Source organism: Cucumis melo, chromosome 4 (assembly GCF_025177605.1).
Source record: "Cucumis melo cultivar AY chromosome 4, USDA_Cmelo_AY_1.0, whole genome shotgun sequence".
NCBI classification, from domain to species: Eukaryota; Viridiplantae; Streptophyta; class Magnoliopsida; order Cucurbitales; family Cucurbitaceae; genus Cucumis; species Cucumis melo.
Window position 1 is genome coordinate 29,440,147 of NC_066860.1, and position 17,895 is coordinate 29,458,041.

Below are 17,895 nucleotides of genomic sequence, written 5' to 3' on the forward strand. Positions count from 1 at the left end.
TTCCACTTTCTTTCGTTATATATTTTATTGATGGTTTAAAATATAGTCAAATCAATAAAGCAGCTTAAAAAAAGTTTTTGTTTTTGGGTTTCATTTGTAATACACCGAGGAAATATGCTTAATTTTCTAAAACAAAAAAAAAAAATGAAATAGTCTGTAAAAAAAAAATAAACAAAATAGTTATCAAACTATCTCTTATTGATAATAATGTTCGATCAAGATTATAATTCAATGATAGTCTTGAGGTGTTAAACTAAATTTAACTAATTTACATAGTTTGAAGTATATGCATGAGAATCATCGATCATTATTATGATGATACATTTCAAACCATATCATTCAAACGAGGATATGCTATTTTTAAGTTCAGTTAGGTGAATTTAATATAAGTATCATAGAAACTTCAATCGTAGCTTATTTGAGATTATTTATATTAGTATTTTAAAAATTAGTAGAGAAAATTTAAACTTTCAATTATACGAGTTCTTATTTTTTGGGTAAATAGGGCACAAATGAATATGGCACATATACATATATACACACATCCTCCACTAGAATAACGTACCGTTTCGATGTGTCTTATTCTACCTTTTGAATTAATTGAAAAATAATTGAAAAATGTATGTTCATTTTGGTGAAATCCATCCCCGAATAAAATTTTCGAAAAATAAAATACCAAATTAAATGTACACTTCATACACGCGACTAACATCATAACACAACTCATCAAACCTTCCATATCAAGAAGCAAATGTACACTTTTCTCGATATTTATATCTCAACGAATGTCATAATTTCATCGATCTTACTTTTAGACCATCTCCCAGTTACTGATTTCTTTATAAGTTAAAGATTTTTATTTTCAAATATTACAACTTACAAGGTTAGGCAATAAGCACTGAATAGTGCCCAAAGAAAATAATATTAATTCTCAAATATAAATTATCTTCATAAAATATTTCGTTGCCAAATCATAAGATAACAAACAATTAAGTTATTTATCAATTTTAATCAATCAACATTTCTCCACTTGTGGGTTGGATGGTTGCCTTGCTGCTCTGCATTGCAACCCCTCCTCCATCTAGTTGCTTCTTCAGTTCTTGCGACCTAATAAATTCTTTGATTCTTGCTTTCAACTCTTCGTTCGGTATTAGCATGTCTGCGGTCAGATGAGACCGGTTGAATGGGTCGGTCTGCAAATTGCGTAAAGTTTAGCAAAGAAAACTGAACTTTCTTCCTTTAAACAGAAGTTACTTGAAGGAAATGTAAGTCTTACGCTATCGCTGAGGAGATGTCTTTGAATGACGGGTCTGTCGACAGTGATCCTCGAAGAAGGTAAGATCACAGGGTCCTTCATTAATGTGTACTGCATAAGAAGGAAGATAAAAGCTTGAACTGATCTATCCGCAGCATATAGGTATTAGTTTCATTCTTGAGGAACACATTCAAAGCTTTTCTTGCTCAGCCATCGTACTCATACATAATGAAGTTGATAAAATATAACTTGAAAGAGTGAGTGAAATCCATGACTTAAACATACAATTAGTGGAAAAAAACATACTTGGATCGGGTCGAGGAATTCATCAGGTATATCTCCTAGAGTAGCTTCAGCATCCATTGCCTCAGAAGCTGCATCCTTGGCTTTGTTACCAAGGTCAGTAAACTCCTGTATTATCCTACTATCTTCTCCAATACGTCGAAGTACAGCTGCTGCAGCAGTGAACAACTGGAGAAAGCTCCAAAATTCAGGTAGAGAATTTTTTAATTATCATCCCAAGGGTTTGTCACAAAGTAAAGTATAAATAAATTACCTGCTCGTTGTACGATCGTCCATCCTTTGAAATGGCAGCTGGGAAAATATTCTCCGTATCGCCTCTTGCCAGATGAACATATATGTGAACAATCTTCAAAATCAAACAAGAAAAGTCAGACACCTCATGCACAACCCAAAAAATAACAATTAACTGCCAAAGCTTCCTTCAAAGTGCCCGAAATACATCTTCACTATTGGAAGGGAAGCATTTCACATCATCTCGTCATAGTAAACACAAGGGAAAGAAAATAAAAACTTGGCTTAGAAATTGAAAATGACATACAAACTTAAACAAGGATATTAATCAGAATTGTCTAGGACATCGACTAACTAATTCCAATGCATCAAACTCTGCATTTGGCTTAACAATCAAAAGAGCAAATGTGAATCTGAAGAATTTGGGTACACGAACTTATACTTGCACTTTAGATAACATTAAAATAGCTAATGTTATTTGTGATATTAGATTCAATATAAATTTCATTACTTGTCCCCTACATGATTACATGAACAAATGAATCCAATCATGCTCAATTACAGACACAAATTACAAGACAATGATTAAATCTATTAAAGCTAATGTAACATTAGAAGACGGAATAATCTAGTTACCTACAAATTGAAACTAGAATCTAATTTTCATGTACCTGCTTAAGCAACGCTCTTGGACGGAATTCATACTTTTCAGGGTCTTTCAGACTAAGAGATTTTCGCTGAGGACCAACAAGTTGCAAGAGAAAATAATTAAGCATGCTGGCCACCCTTTCGACCTGTAAGAAATATTTTGAAGGCACGATTACCAAATGTGATGAATTAAAGAGGAAAGTGTAGTGAAAATACATAGAAAATATGTTCTATGGGCAACAGCGGGAGCATACCATCTCTGGAAGTAGGAAAGGAGCTGTGATTTGCTCTGAAGTAAATGCCAACATACTCACGTCCTCATTTGCTAATTTCATATCGATTCGGATGATCTGAGAATATCAAATAATCAATATCAAGGCTTTGGGAGTAATATACGACAGTTCACAAGGTGCATTCATAGAAAGGTCATCAAACCAACATTTTCCTGGGAATGAAAGAGCCGAGTTCTTTCCTGCCTCTCTTGAGCAGGTCGCCGTTCCCATTCTGCAGTATTTGACATTTCAGCTTCAAGCTCTTTAAGTTCGAGAATCTTATTAAGACTTTCGTCAAGAAGATATATGCTATCGTTGATTAGGAAGTTCAAGAAATTCAAGTAAACGCCCTTCTCCTCTTCCTTGGCAATCTGAGATGGAAAATTAAGGGAAATAACATGTAAAAGAAAGACTCATAATGCTGATCAACTAAAAAATTACCGAGGAACAGCGAACAGGAAGAACTTTTACCATTCTCCAAGCATTGCGATGACTAGGAACCTGCCAAAGGTATTCCAGAAGTTCCGCAATGTTATGGCGGATGTTAAACTTGTCATAAAACTGCACCAGAGAAAAGAAGATCAGTCAAGCAACGTTGAGAGTTTCCAATTCCTCAAAATTGGAACAGGCATAACATTGACTAAAAATCTTAATTCGAGAGAATAAATTGTAGGTCTCAAAGCCTTAAAATAATATGCAACACGTTTCCTAGACTAATTTTAAGATCTTGAACAAGAGGGCAGTTTATTTTGTTCTTTTTTAATATAGTCATTTTTGTTATTGCATTGTATCATTCTAAAACCCTGTAGGATCAGCTTTGAACTTGATAAAAGCTTTAACCGTTTCATAGAATAATTACTGCAAGATCAAGACACACATGGAGAAAGCAGCCCAAATCTCTCTGAAAACAGAACAATTGCCTTCGCCTACTATGTTTAAGTCGGCAGTTTAACCATGCCGTACCTGTGTATGTGATCCAGTAAACTCGATGTCTACATAGAGTTTTAAAAGATTCCTAACAAGATACTCAAGCGATAGTTGGTGGCCTTCAAATAGTGTTGCCGTTACAGATGAACCACTGCAGTAAACAAAACCCACACACTCAACTTCAAAATGAATTTGGAAAAAATATCAAATGATCAATATATGTACATATGAAGTACGTAAAACAACCTTCTACGAGGAATCCAGCAGTTCAGAACTTCAACCATCTTTGCTCTTAAGTAAGGATTTCTAATATATTCTGGACTTGCCATGAACATGATAATGAAGTTCATAAAATCATCCTGTCAAAATGAAAACAAAATATCAAAATTTTCTACACAACAACACAGATGCTCAGCATTTAAAGATATGAAAGAATCAATTAGGATGAGTTAGATACCAAATTGATGCCATCCAAAGCTTTTGGAATCCGAGAAGCAAATATAAGCAATTCCATTGCATCTTCCACAAAATGTTCTGGCATGGATGCAAATTCCATTGGGCAAGCTGATGGAAGAGGCATTTTAAAACCACCAACCAAACCAACTAACCAGATGACCATTAACCGATAGAAAGTAAGAGCTTGCTGGATCAGTGTCCCATCCTGTACAGAGGACAGAAATTACCACCACTGTTAGTAAAAGCCAGTTACAAACATAGGGTCAACTGATATAGCCAAAAATCAACCACAGTGAAGTTTAAGTTCCTAATTTAATTCAGGATCAAAAATGATCTCAACGGGGAACCAAATGTTATATAGCAAAAACAAAGATCACGTTTTTGTTGGTGTAAATACTATCTTTGAACTTTCAAATAAAGATGGTGAAGTAACCTGCAGATATAAACAATGATAGCTTCCAGTACATGAAGAAGATTGAGGATATGGATCAATTAGACAAAGGATGAACTTGTAGGTCTTACAATATCCATTCAATTTATTAATTGCAATGAAACTCATTCGACAAAGAAAAAAAATACAAATGGAGATCCCAAAAAAAATATATAAAATAATAATAATAAATAAATAAAAGAATGAAAGCTTCCGAGGTAAAATTAGGTGATTCAACACTAGTAATTATTTTTTCTCTTTTACTTCCCAAGAAAGCTTCATACGTTCCAATAAATTTTATTAGTAAAAATGGTATAAATTGGCTGGCCAAGTTCATATCATTACAGCGACTAACCAATCATTAAGGTTCTGTTGGAATTCGCTTATTAGCTTGTCATCTCCTTTGTTTGCCTAATTTTAGCTTTTGCCATCGACTGAATTCTTCTCTATTCTCTTGCTCTTAATATAACACTCTTATACTTTGAGCTTAACTCTCATTTATTAATAATAAATAAAGAGACTTGTCTCCGTTTAAAAAAAATCAATCATTAAGTTTCCAATGCCAAATTACCCTAACATGTGGACTTGCAAAGACTTACTAGTCAAGAAAAGTGTAGGGAAATTTTCATTTTTTTATGCCAATGGGTCAAATTATGGAACCTCTTTTCTTTTTCTTTTTTTTCGATCACAAGAAATCTCTCAATAAGAATTTAAAGAAATGAGGTTCTTTTTTTTATATCCATAAGTGTCTGGGCCAGCTTAAGCCCACCTCGACTAATTTCATGGGACAACCCGCCTAAGCCTACAACATCTTGGTGACAAGGTAACTCGTAGGAAATTAATTCCTAGATTGGACCCATGATCTCTTAGTTACCTATTGAGACTATGTCTCCTTTTTACCACTAGGCCAATCCATGCTGGTTTAAAGAAGACCGAGTATTACAACAGTTAAACGCATGAATAAGCACATAATAAACAAAACGATCAAGAGAAAAAGAAATGTCTTGAAAGATACTGCCATTGCGATCACACCAAAGAGTCCAAAACCACTACTAAATTGAACCTTTTTTCAAGACCCACTTTATCTTTAATTTTTCCAAATGTACACTATACTCAATTGGTCAGTGAAGCCAAGACACTTGAGTAGATGGCTACTCAAGTTTTTGGTTTCTTAATCAATTTATGACTATGGGCATTCTTATAATTTTTTTTCTTTGCTAATCAAGAGTCGTTGCTTTGCTCCTCTACGCCTAGGGCAGCTGTGCCTGGCCCAAGGATTATTGGGGAGACAACATGTATTATTGATACTGAGAAGCTCACCTTCAAGGTTTGAACTTGGGACCTCAAAGTCGGTATGACCAAGAGATCCCAAGCTGCCCGTTGGGGGCAGTGAGCATTCTTGTGACTTATGAGACTATTTTTTATGACTATTGATCTTTATAATCGCATAGAATGCTTTTAAGTTGGGTTTCACCATCTTATTGTTAGATTAGATGGGAGGTGGTTCTTACGTAGTTGATTTTGTAGCTTGATTAAAGAGTTACATGGTTTAGTTTTTGGTTGAGTTTGCATGATTTATTGATTGGTTCTTGAGCAATTTTCTTATTTAGTTTCAAGCAATAATTTCACTAAGTTTAAAGTTCAATTTGATAAAATAAAAGGTTAAGTTAAAATTGATTCACTTAGCCATGAATAGGGTAAATGTGTAATATTACTTTTTTTCATAATTTAATAATGCAACATTCAATAACATAACACAGTCTGATAAAGAGTGAGACAGAAATATACCCTCAGTATTTGAGCTTCATAACAAAGTTTTTCCTGTGAGTACAACTCTATTTCCTTCTCAAGGCGAGCTATATCCATTTCGAGCTGTGGGGCAGGGCCTTGTCCCTGCATGGCTTTAAGTGTGGACAATGTATCTTCACACCTAGATATATCCTGGTCAAAAATTAATTGAAATGAAAAGATCCATCAAAGAGAACGAATGAAAGAAAAAAAAATATAGAATGAATATAAATTCTTAACCAAAAAAATTAGAAGATTGTATGTGGTGTTTCGCTTATCCTCCAATGCATGATTTATAGCTACCTGTACTAAATGCTTGAAGTCTGAAAATGCTTTTAACAAGCCCAAATTCAGCACCCTTGCAGTCATAAAGAAGCACTCGCATATAAACGGGTACCTAGTTTTATCACTACTCGATCTTGCTTTTGCAGTAGAAGATCCAATAGTAGAATTACTGCCAGAACTGGAAGCCTCCTGGGATTGTAGCAAGCGACTTTCACTGTCGGTGGACTGCCCAGAGTTATCAGTTCTCAACTGAGTACCATTATTAATCCACTCGGTAACTTCTTCAGATGAAGCATGTAGAGCAGTTAATCCTCTGAAAGTTACATAACCAGAGTTAAGAAAAGTTGTACTAGGTCAATTATGAACAACAAAATAAGCAAGAAAACAAAATCATCCTACCTCAACTCCAATCGGTTACTATAACATACATATTTTGGATCAATTTTATCCCTTTTGGTCAAGTTTGCATCTAGAAAAGGCTCACAAAGACGTAACATGATGGCACTGAGATTAACAAACATGCCCGAACTTGCACAGGAGAGAGGATCAACCTTAAAAAATAAAATATATTACATTGATTGTTAGAAGTTGTACCATTCACCATTCATCAACACGTCTCTATAGTCACTAAAAAGACAAAATAAAATAAAATTACAATAAAAAATCAAACTTTGAGCTAGAAACTAAAACATTCTTTTGAAAACAAAACACTGCCCTTGTAGCTTCCTTTCTTAAAATAAATATGCCCCCTTAGATATAGACGACTTGCTCCATGTCTCGGATTACTCCTCCGACGTCCAGAGGCTCTTTCAAGGTAATGACTCTAATGACAGAAACGAAGATCTGGGTTTCTATACCGGAGGGGGTCATAATAGGAAAGAGGTTTGGAACGCCCTTGGAGAGCAATTCAGATATAAAATTGATAGATGGAGGAATGTGTCTCTCTCCAAAGGTGGAAAATTAACTCTCGTGCAATTGATTTTGAATAACCTTGCTTGTTATTTGTTTTCCCTTGTTCAAGCTCCAATTGGTGTTATCCATAGATTGAAAAGATGATCAGGACTTTTGTTTGGACAGGAGGGCCTACAAACTCAACTGCTCACCTTGTCAAATGGGAGTGTACTTCTCACCTGATCTGCTATGGTGGTCTCGGGATCGGCTCTTTTAGGCATAAGAACAATGCCCTTCTCACTAAATGGCTTGGAAGATTTAGTAAGGAAGACAATGCGTTATACAGGCGTTTAATTGTGGCTATTTATGGATTAGAGGACAATGGGTGGTCTACTGAAGCTCCGAACGGGGGCAAGTTTTATAGATTACGGGCTGGCATTCTGAAACATAAGGAGACTTTCCTTAATTTCTCAACTTTTTTGTTGGGTGAGGGAACAAAAATCAGATTTTGGAAGGATAGTTGGTGTGGCGTGCAACCTTTGACAGAAACTTTCCCTAGCTTGTTGTCTTTGTCGCTGAACAAGGATGCTCTTGTTGCTGATTGTTGATGTAATGTTAGTCATGCTTGAAATTTGGGTCTTAAAAGAAACTTGCTTGATAATGAGCTTGACAACATGGTGACCATTCTGAAAATTCTCCATTCTTGGGCCCCTTCGGACGATCGAGATAGTCTTAAATGGACTCTTAATGCTAATGGAGCTTTACTACGAAGTCTACCTTTCTTAAATTAACCAAGAGATCTCCATTCGCCACATTTGGAGGACTAAAATCCCGAAAAAGGTGAAATTCTTCTTATGGTCACTTGCCTATGAGAAGACCACTAAAATCCCGAAAATGGTGAAATTTTCTTATGGTCGCTTGCCTATGAGGAGACCCTGTACCAGCACTTTCACTTGAAGCTTGGTACACTCTATTTAGAATCTTTGACGTGAAGGTCTGTCATCCTCAGTTGGATGATGGAAGGGCTCAAAATTAGAGGCTTTAGTCCGAAAGGTCACATCTTGTGGAGTTGTGCTACCCGTGGAAAGAAATGAGTAGTAGAATTTTTGAAGATAACTATAATTCTTGGACTGTGTTGCAACACTCAGCTCCTGGTGGAGTTCAAGTTATACAAAGCACTTTTGTAATTATAGTCTTTCTATGATTTTCAACAATTAGAAGGCCCTTATTCTTTAGTTTCTCTTAGGGAGGGCCCTCTTGTCCCATGCCCTTAGGCTGTTTATCTGTTGATCATTGAATATATTTATTTCTTATCCAAAAAAAACAAAAACAAAAAAAAACAAAACACTGTATATTACAAGTTGACGATAATCAAACTCGTGATGTACAGTTGACACCACTAAACTCATATAAAAGTACCTGTATATGAGCCCTTGATGAGTTTCTATTTATCACCTCTGCCAGATACTCGAGAACATTTTCACGGGTCTCTGTGTTCTTGAGAAGGGAGAGAAGAACTTCCGAAAGGCCATCATATAAATTATTCATGACTGTTTTAATTGTAGTGAACGAAGATAGTAAATCAGCTGGTCTACGAGTTGATGCTTCTGAAAAGCACTGCTGGCTGAAGTTCTCAACAAGACATTCACACGTCAAAACAGAACCAATTCACACAAAGAACTGAAAACTCAAAACACAAGATAAACACTCACCCAACATCAGGTTGGCTCTTAAAAATGGCATGGTCAGGCAGAGCACTGACATGGAAGAAAGGCCCCAAAATGCTTGTCATCTCAATGACACGCCCATTGGAATATTTACCAGTAGGAATCCACCAAGGGTGATTCACGAGAGACTTAGCACCAACAGGAAAGCTGACCAGATACCTAAGAGCTCTTAAGGGCTGCTGGAAGTTCCCAAGAGCAGAAACTTTAAGGACGCTACCCCTTAAATCCTCATACAACCCCTTCAAAATGGGTTCTAATGTATCAAAATCCGAGTCACGGAGAAACTCCTCCAGGAAACCCGGAGGGGACTGATAGGCTCCACCAACACTAGTACTAGCCCCAAATCCATCCATGGAGCTCCCACCGACCTCAGAGAAAATCAAAGGAAGCAAAGGCGAAGTATTGGAGTTAGTACCTAAATCGGCACCGGAAGAAAACAATTCAGGATTCCCTAAATGAATCCTACAATACGAAATCGTCAACTTCTTGGCTTGCTTAAGAGCAATTTCCATATCAGAGCGCAAAGTCTTATCCTTCATGGAAGCGATTTTCTTAGTCTCGTCGTGAGCTCGACGGTAGCACCCAATTAGGTACTGAAAAGGGGGTTCGGCGGAGGGGATATGAGCGGAAAGACGATCGATTATGATGCGCTCCATTACATCCCTTGAAATCCTCAATGGTTTGCCCTCGCTAAGAAGTTCGGCGGCGGTTTGCTCGAGATAGACGATTCTGGAATCGGAATCGGAGGAATCGGTGAGAGAAATTAGGAAGACTTTGCGAAGGATGATGTCTTCGACCTCCTCAGGTGACCTTTGGGGTTTTGAGGTCGCCATTAGAGTTGAGAATTAAGGAAGAAGGGGGAGATCAAAGGACCGAACTCTCTCTTGTTGTTGTGTCAATGGCAAAGAGAATAGAAGAGAGATGAGAAGAGGAGAAAGAAAGGGTATATGTGTTTTTGTTTTGCCTACACACTAAGAAATGGATGAACCTTTCAAATATCAAATCTCATCATCTAATTTATCATTAAATCTATCATCAATATCTTTCTTATTTAACTAACAATCTAAACTAAATCTCTCTTGTAAATTTGAGGACATGGAGAGAATAATAATATAATGTAAAAATGAATAAACTGATAACAAAACTAAAAATAGGAAGAAAAAAAAGTAGAATTATGAGAATGAAATTTCTCCAAAGTTCTTTGAATTCTACAAATGTGTTTTACAAAACCTATATAAACAATCACATATTATAGAGACTTTGGCAAATGGAACGTGACACATTTGAATACAAAATCAAAATATTTACTTGGATATAAAATCTCATATTCTTTTTAATAGACGTCAATCATCCATATTAATATTGATAGGAAACTATTAGTGTCTTTTCGGTACAAATCTAAAATTTATTATATTTTCATTTATTTTAAAATATTTTAAAATATCTTATATTTTATATATCTACTCGTATATATTTTGAATTTTCAAACTTTTAATGTGTTCCTAGATTTTTAGTCAATTTATGTTAATGATAGTAGAAGATTGTCAATTATGTAGATTATCTCTAATATTAATTTTTTAATATGCTACTTTGACCACTATCATCTAAAAAGTTTTGTGCTTGCCTTAAGACAAACTTTCCATTTGCCATTTGAAAACAAAAGAATCGTTTTGCATTGTTTTGTTTTTTTTTATTGACGTGGTTCTTCAGTATAATAACTATTGTGCAATGTTTTCCATATATTTTTGGTAGATGTAAATGTAGTATCATAATAATGATTAATAAGACCGTTTAAAAAATAAAATCGACAATTGTAATCGTCTTTTTTTAGCATAAATACTTTAAATATATATAGTAGATTATTGTCATCAGACTGTAAAATGATTAATTATCTTCCTCAACCAAAACTTCAAATGCGCATATGGATCTTTCTTTTGGTGGATACAACAAAGATTTAGTGCTAGCTATTTTGATATATGAGTACTATAACTCTAAGTTTCCATATATTGGTTCAATTAAGATTTTTATTAAATCCCAATCAATTTAGAAATAAAATTTTATCCTTTTAATCCTTAAATCTTATACCTTAATTAAATAGATTACATAATATATCCCATTAAATAAAATAAACAAATGAAATTTACAATAATTTATAGTATTAAAATAAGTTATATATATATATAATATGAATTAAGTAAAAAAATGGTAAAAAATAGTAAAGTAGACTTATTGCGTGTTTTCCTATAAATACTTTTGTTTATTGGACTCTTTTAAAAAATATAATAAAACGAACAAATATTTATAAGAACAATATCGAAGACAAAAAAAACCCGACCCACGATAATAAGACTGTTTTAATTCTATTGTTTTAATTTTTGTTACGCCTTTTAATTTGTTATATTTACGAAAAATTATCGAATTTTTATATTTTTCAAAATAACCAAAAAAGAAACATATAATCGAAGAAAACCAAATTTTACCCTTCCTTTTCCTTTTTTTTGTTTCTCCATATTTTCGTCTCCTCGGTGGCAGCACTCAGCCCAGCAGGTTTCTCCTTTCTTCTAAAACCCTATTTCACTGTCAGTCACGCTTTCCCCCGTCCCGGCACTCTCATCTTCTCCGTCGCAGTCTGACCGTCTGTCCTAGCCTCACCCTTACGAAGAACTCCCCGCCGCTCATTTTTCAGAACCGTAAGTTTTTTATTTTTTATTTTTATTATTTTTTGTTTTGTTTTTCGATTCACGTTGATCGGTTCTGTTCACCCTGAAAGAAGGAAGTCAAGAGAAATTTTTTTTTTTTTTTTTTTTTTGAATTCTTCATCACCCAATGTAAACGAAACCATAAAACTAAAAATGAATACCGCACGAATAGAAAAAAGTTTGAATCAATAAAATAGAAGGAACCCCAAGAAGTACTAAATTAAAAGAAAAAAGAGTTTAAGAAGATGAAGGAAGTAAAAAAATAAAACTTACCAGCTCTTGTCAACTATCTTTACCATTTTTTCTTTTCGACATGGTAATCTTAGATATAAAACATCCTCATTTTTCAGGCACTTTGGATTTTGAGCATCAGTGAATCCTTATAAACCAAGATGGACAAGGTGAAGATAGAAGAGGTACAATCAACCTCTAAGAAGCAACGGGTAGCCACTCACACTCACATTAAAGGCCTTGGTCTTGAGGTATCTTGCTCTTACTTTGCTCTGCATGGTAAATGACCATTGTTATTTGGTCTAAAAGTACTTTGAAATCAATAAAAAAAGTTAATTTCCCCCCTCCGTGATTTAGCGTATGTATGATACTGCATATACTTTCTTTGAAATTTTTGCATCAACTTTCCTCGTCTTTTATAAAAGATTTGCCTGTTGTCATTCCTTCTGTGCTTTAATCTCTTTTTGGAGCAAGCTTGGTCGTTATCGCCTTCTCTGCGCTTCAAATCTCCTCTCTTACTCTATCTTAAAATATTCCACCCTAGGCATCTGGAAAGGCGATGCCACTAGCTTCTGGTTTCGTGGGTCAATCAGAAGCCAGAGAAGCCGCAGGGCTAGTTGTTGATATGATACGACAGAAGAAAATGGCAGGCCGAGCACTTCTTCTAGCTGGACCTCCTGGTACTGGAAAGACTGCGCTTGCACTTGGAATTTCACAGGAGCTAGGAAGCAAGGTCCTTCTAATTCCTCTTCCATCCTCACTCCAAGAAAGTCACCAAGAATTATTTCATTGTTGGCTTATAAGGTTAGCAGCCTTTTGTTTAGAAAACGTGCTTACTTAATGATCATGGACAGGTGCCCTTTTGTCCAATGGTTGGGTCTGAAGTATACTCATCCGAAGTGAAGAAAACGGAGGTTTTGATGGAAAATTTCCGACGATCTATTGGTTTACGGATCAAGGAAAATAAAGAGGTCTATGAGGGTGAGGTTAGTGCCTACTGCCAACGGCATATGAATCTTTAAATGTTGTGGATAGCTACTACAAACATTTTCATTGTGTAGTGGTGTTGACATGATATATCTTTCCCAAGGTGACTGAACTTTCACCAGAAGAAACAGAGAGCGTTACTGGTGGCTATGGGAAAAGCATAAGCCATGTTATTATTGGTTTGAAGACTATTAAAGGAACAAAGCAACTAAAGTTGGATCCAACTATCTATGATGCTTTGATTAAAGAGAAGGTGACATTTTCTAACTTATCATTTCTTTAAAATCTTCCAACTTTTCTTTTTCCATTTTACCAATGACCAATCTTGGCTATAGTGAATCATCTTTTAGCAAAGTAATTTTCAGGTTTGATCTTATTGTAAATGGTGCCAGTGAATGTGTGCATTCTGCAGGTAGCTGTTGGTGATGTTATATATATAGAAGCAAATAGTGGAGCTGTGAAAAGGGTGGGTAGAAGTGATGCTTTTGCTACGGAGTTTGATCTTGAAGCTGAAGAATATGTTCCACTACCTAAAGGGGAGGTTCACAAAAGGAAAGAAATAGTCCAGGTAGTCTCCCTGTGAAGTACCCTTTTTGTGTTCCATTTCCTCAATATCTTATAATTTTATGCAGTCCTAAATCTTGTTTTTGCCGGCTTAAGAGAAAAATGTATGCTTTCTTTAATATAAATTCTGGTGTTCTTACTTTAACATAAGTTATTATTATCAAATTTATGAAAACTAGTAGCATACCAGCATGCACATTTAAAACACGTAGAACAAGGGTTTTTGTATCAAAACTTTGTCCAATACAGGTTGACTTTAAACTGTTTTCTGTTGGTTAGTTATGTCTTGTTATGAGAATCTTATGTTTGATGATTTTTTTTTGACTTTGTATATGTGCCCTTAATTGTTTCACGCTACTTTAACTTGTACTACACTGCAAGAAGCTTATGCCCTAGGATGCTTAGCTTCATTAAGAGCTCTGAGCCTAGCCTGTCTCATACAACTGATTTTAATGGCAGAATCATTTTGAATCTTTCCGCCTTATCATTCTGAAATTTTGGATGTATAGACTCTTAGTACTTTGAGTCTGCATTCTTATTTGAAAACAATATTGTTGCCTACGTTTTTGTTTCATTATTCTGGACACCTTTTGCATTTATTGATACAGCTTACACTACAGTCCTTGTATTTATTTATTGTATTAATTTCTTTTTGTACCTGACAGGATGTGACTCTACATGATCTAGATGCTGCCAATGCACGGCCTCAAGGTGGACAGGATATACTATCTCTAATGGGTCAGATGATGAAGCCGAGGAAAACAGAAATCACAGACAAGTTGCGGCAAGAAATAAACAAGGTCGCTCTTTCTGTATGAAAGGGTTTTATTTTGAGTTACATACATTCTTGGTGATTTCCTGAATTGTGGATAGTATTGTCATATTTGATTGGGAATGTGAGTTCTTAATTGTTTTTCTTTATGAGAAAAACATAAAGAAAAACAACTTTCATTGAGAAAAAAAATGAAAGGGCATACAAAAAAACCATCCCGCTAAAATACCCCAACTAAAAGAAGTGGGACCAACTGAGAAGAATGTCACCGATGGAATAATTACAAAAGATCCTCAAAATTGAAGCTCAAAGTGGAATATGAAATCTAATCAAAAGACCAAACCTCACTATGATCCCTTTCCCTACCATAGAACACCCGATCGTTCCTCTCCCCCATAATATCCCACAACATAGCACACGCCCCAGAGTTCTTAATTGTTTTCATTTATTTTTGTTTTTCATGTTCTTAAAACCAACCTAAGAAAGTAAATTGTAAAAAGTAAAACTAACCTAAGAACTGTATTGTTTCCTTGTTTCATATATTCTATGCGAGAACATACTAACAAAACTGTTATAAATTTCACAGATATTTTCAATAGTACTGGATGGTTTACCTTTTTCTATGCTTCATTTTTTCTCGATAAAAGTTGTCTTTAAGAAAAAGCACTAAAGTACTGGCAGGTTTATTCTATTTCAGTAAGGAATTTTTAAACACAAGAAATATAATTAATTCTTTGGGGTTTATTTAAATGACAGGTGGTTAATCGATATATCGATGAAGGTATAGCAGAGCTAGTCCCGGGAGTTCTATTCATTGATGAGGTTATTTCTCCATTTTCAGCTCTTTCAACATTCTCTGTACTCAAAACCTTTAGCTTGTTTATGATGTAAGTAAAATTTGCAGGTGCATATGCTGGATATGGAGTGCTTTTCATACTTAAATCGAGCTTTAGAGAGCTCACTCTCTCCAATAGTGATATTTGCAACAAACAGAGGAATCTGCAATGTGCGGTAGGAAGTTCTTTCTCTAGTTGATTGTCTTTCAAGTTGTTCATTCTTGCACCTTTATCATGCTATGGACTTTCCTCCCTCTATGCACGGGTTTCATATTCAACTTGTCGGTGGTTGATTTTTTTCCTAATTATTTATAGTTTACCTCTGTAAATTTTCATCCTTGCTAAAACCTACTTGAATAATGATCTGAAATCATTTATTTTTGAACAAATAATATAACTATCTGAAACAAAGTTGGAAACTTAAAAAAAACGCCATCTTTCACCAAGTTGAAATTGATGCAGCTGTTAATCTTTCACCAAGTTGAAACATGACATCTTATACCAAGTTGAAATTGCTGAATAAATGCCTTTCTCTTTCCTTCTTTCAGAGGGACTGATATGAATAGTCCTCATGGAATACCTGTTGACTTGTTGGACCGATTGGTGATCATCCGAACTCAAACATATGGTCCTGCTGAGATGATTCAGGTCAATTTGCATTCTTTTGTGGAAGTTTAAGTCTTATGTTGTGTATGAAGGTGCCAAACCACTAACGATAATTTCTGATGCTTCGTGAAGATCTTAGCCATTCGGGCACAGGTGGAAGAGTTGGTTGTAGATGAAGAAAGTTTAGCTTTCCTTGGGGAGATGGGCCAAAGAACATCTTTAAGGTACCATAACGTTAGATTTGTATGTTTGGAATGCTTTTAGAATAAGTAGTTTTAATAGAGGTAATTTGATTATAAGCATTTTTTGTAAAAAGTATTTAGTAACATCTCTTGTAAAGTGCTTCCTCGAAGTTCACATAGGTTAAAAGTTTTCTACAACTCTTGATTTGATTGATTGTTTTTGTTTTTGTTTTTTTTCCCCTAGAGAGGCATTAATAAACTACTAAAAAATAATGAATTTGAGTTGGGACGTAAATAATTTTGAGCATCACAAAAGTGCTCAAGGATAATTCCAAAATCAGTTGGGAATATATAACCATAATAAGGCTGAAATCTTTTGGTTGTGCTGTAGACATGCGGTTCAATTGCTATCGCCTGCTAGTGTTGTGGCGAAAATGAATGGTCGAGAGAGCATATGCAAGGTATGTATAAAGTTCAATAGATTCTCGAATCTTTAGTTTTATGTAACATTAAATCCATGTTTGGATTGATGCGTTAAAATGATCTCTTTTTATAGACTCTAAGTTTTGATTGCTTCTCATCCACAGGGAGATCTCGAAGAAGTTTGTGCTCTTTATCTGGACGCTAAGTCTTCGGCTAGGCTCCTTCAAGAGCAGCAAGAAAAATACATTTCCTGATTTGTTTCCAAGTGCTACTTCATTTCTAACCATTTCCCACCGAGAGATTTTTAATCTCAAGAGGTAAATTTCTTTATCTCACTGCATTAAAGATGGAAAAGAGAGGGAGAAGGATTATTCAGTAGTAAATTTTTGTTATCCGCTAATCTTAGTTGTAAAATTTTGACAATGAAAGATGTATGGATTACTTGGTAGTTTTATGTCTATAGTGAGAGTAAACATTATGCAGTGTTGAATGTAGATGCACATTCTCTCATATTGATTTGATATTGTACAAACTTCAATCTTACCCACCTGAAATGAAAATTTGGGTTCATGTTTAGTTTTGTTTATGTCAGCAGTTTCATTTCTCAACTCTATCGACCTAACATAACTAAAAAGATTAGAGTTGGTAATTAGTTTGATCTATTTGGTCAATGGAACGTAAAGGTGAGTTATTAGCATGTATATTTTTTCTCCCTTTTTCTCTCTTCGTTTCAAACAAATGTGGGAAAGTTCAGATGATTGCGGTATGAGACTAGCTGAGGTGTGGACATTCAACGATGAAGAAAAAAAAGAGAATGAATATGATTAATGATACTAAACAATGTAATCCAATTATTTTAGTCCAATTATGCCTCATTCAGATTGACTTACATTCTCTCTACGATCATATTTATCTTGGTTATGGAATCGGTGAAAATTATCTTAATATTTTTTTATTATTGAATACAATAGATTCTTTCCAATTCCATCTCATTTATTATTGTCTTGGGAATGAAACTTTTACCGGTGCTTGTATTTGTTGGGTATAAAAATTGTGTTAAAATTTTACAAAAGGTCTTTTTTTTTTTTTTTTTTTAAGAATAAGGATCAAAATGAACGTTTCGGTCTTTTTAAAATTACAAGAACTAAACTAAACCAAAGTTAACTAGAGTGAATTTTATCCAATGGTATTGACGTGGGTATGTTTTTATCAAATTTAGATATTGATTTTTAATTCTCTTTGATGAAAAAAAGTAGATAATACCGTTAGAAAAATAAGAAAAAGAAAAGCTGATTTCAAAATAACTTAGATTGTGTTTAATGATCCTTTTGTTTTTTGTTTTTAGTTTGAAAAGTAAACCTATTTTCACTTCATATCTCTTT

The 17,895-nt window shown here is 34.7% G+C and overlaps 2 protein-coding genes across 4 annotated transcripts; one reads left to right on the top strand and one right to left on the bottom strand.

Moving 5' to 3' along the window:
• Positions 1-834: 834 nt before the first annotated feature.
• LOC103486973 (probable ubiquitin conjugation factor E4) lies at positions 835-10,190 on the bottom strand. Its single transcript, XM_008445147.3, has 16 exons — positions 9,199-10,190; positions 8,906-9,110; positions 6,995-7,146; positions 6,614-6,908; positions 6,311-6,463; positions 4,094-4,297; positions 3,883-3,995; positions 3,673-3,787; positions 3,181-3,270; positions 2,877-3,080; positions 2,692-2,787; positions 2,461-2,583; positions 1,812-1,904; positions 1,562-1,726; positions 1,277-1,366; positions 835-1,193 (listed from the first exon to the last, which is right to left on the bottom strand). Exons 1-16 carry the CDS (start codon positions 10,044-10,046, stop codon positions 1,008-1,010), a joined length of 3,132 nt encoding a protein of 1,043 aa, XP_008443369.1. The 5' UTR covers positions 10,047-10,190; the 3' UTR covers positions 835-1,007.
• A 1,510-nt stretch (positions 10,191-11,700) lies between these two features.
• On the top strand, positions 11,701-17,505 carry LOC103486970 (ruvB-like protein 1). 3 transcript variants are annotated; one of them, XR_537155.3, is made up of 14 exons: positions 11,703-11,903; positions 12,263-12,394; positions 12,688-12,876; positions 12,998-13,129; positions 13,234-13,383; positions 13,543-13,698; positions 14,360-14,494; positions 15,223-15,288; positions 15,371-15,477; positions 15,851-15,950; positions 16,041-16,132; positions 16,482-16,551; positions 16,678-16,830; positions 17,263-17,505. XR_537155.3 is itself a non-coding variant. In XM_008445143.3 (13 exons), exons 2-13 carry the CDS (start codon positions 12,305-12,307, stop codon positions 16,765-16,767), a joined length of 1,377 nt encoding a protein of 458 aa, XP_008443365.1. In that variant the 5' UTR covers positions 11,701-11,903; positions 12,263-12,304; the 3' UTR covers positions 16,768-17,089. The 3 variants fall into 3 exon arrangements, 1 of the variants encoding a protein (XP_008443365.1); XR_537154.3 differs by having other exon boundaries at positions 17,268-17,505; XM_008445143.3 differs by lacking the exon at positions 17,263-17,505 and having other exon boundaries at positions 11,701-11,903; positions 16,678-17,089.
• Positions 17,506-17,895: the final 390 nt, after the last annotated feature.

Excerpts from the sequence above, each read along its gene's own strand:
- LOC103486973 (XM_008445147.3), bottom strand. The coding sequence starts at position 10,046 with ATGGCGACCTCAAAACCCCAAAGGTCACCTGAGGAGGTCGAAGACATC. Across the intron at positions 9,111-9,198 it reads AAGAGCCAACCTGATGTTGG|CCAGCAGTGCTTTTCAGAAG; the intron begins GTGAGTGTTTAT and ends TGAGAACTTCAG. Across the intron at positions 6,909-6,994 it reads AGTAACCGATTGGAGTTGAG|AGGATTAACTGCTCTACATG; the intron begins GTAGGATGATTT and ends TGTAACTTTCAG.
- LOC103486970 (XM_008445143.3), top strand. The coding sequence starts at position 12,305 with ATGGACAAGGTGAAGATAGAAGAGGTACAATCAACCTCTAAGAAGCAA. Across the intron at positions 12,395-12,687 it reads TTAAAGGCCTTGGTCTTGAG|GCATCTGGAAAGGCGATGCC; the intron begins GTATCTTGCTCT and ends ATTCCACCCTAG. Across the intron at positions 16,133-16,481 it reads GGCCAAAGAACATCTTTAAG|ACATGCGGTTCAATTGCTAT; the intron begins GTACCATAACGT and ends GTTGTGCTGTAG.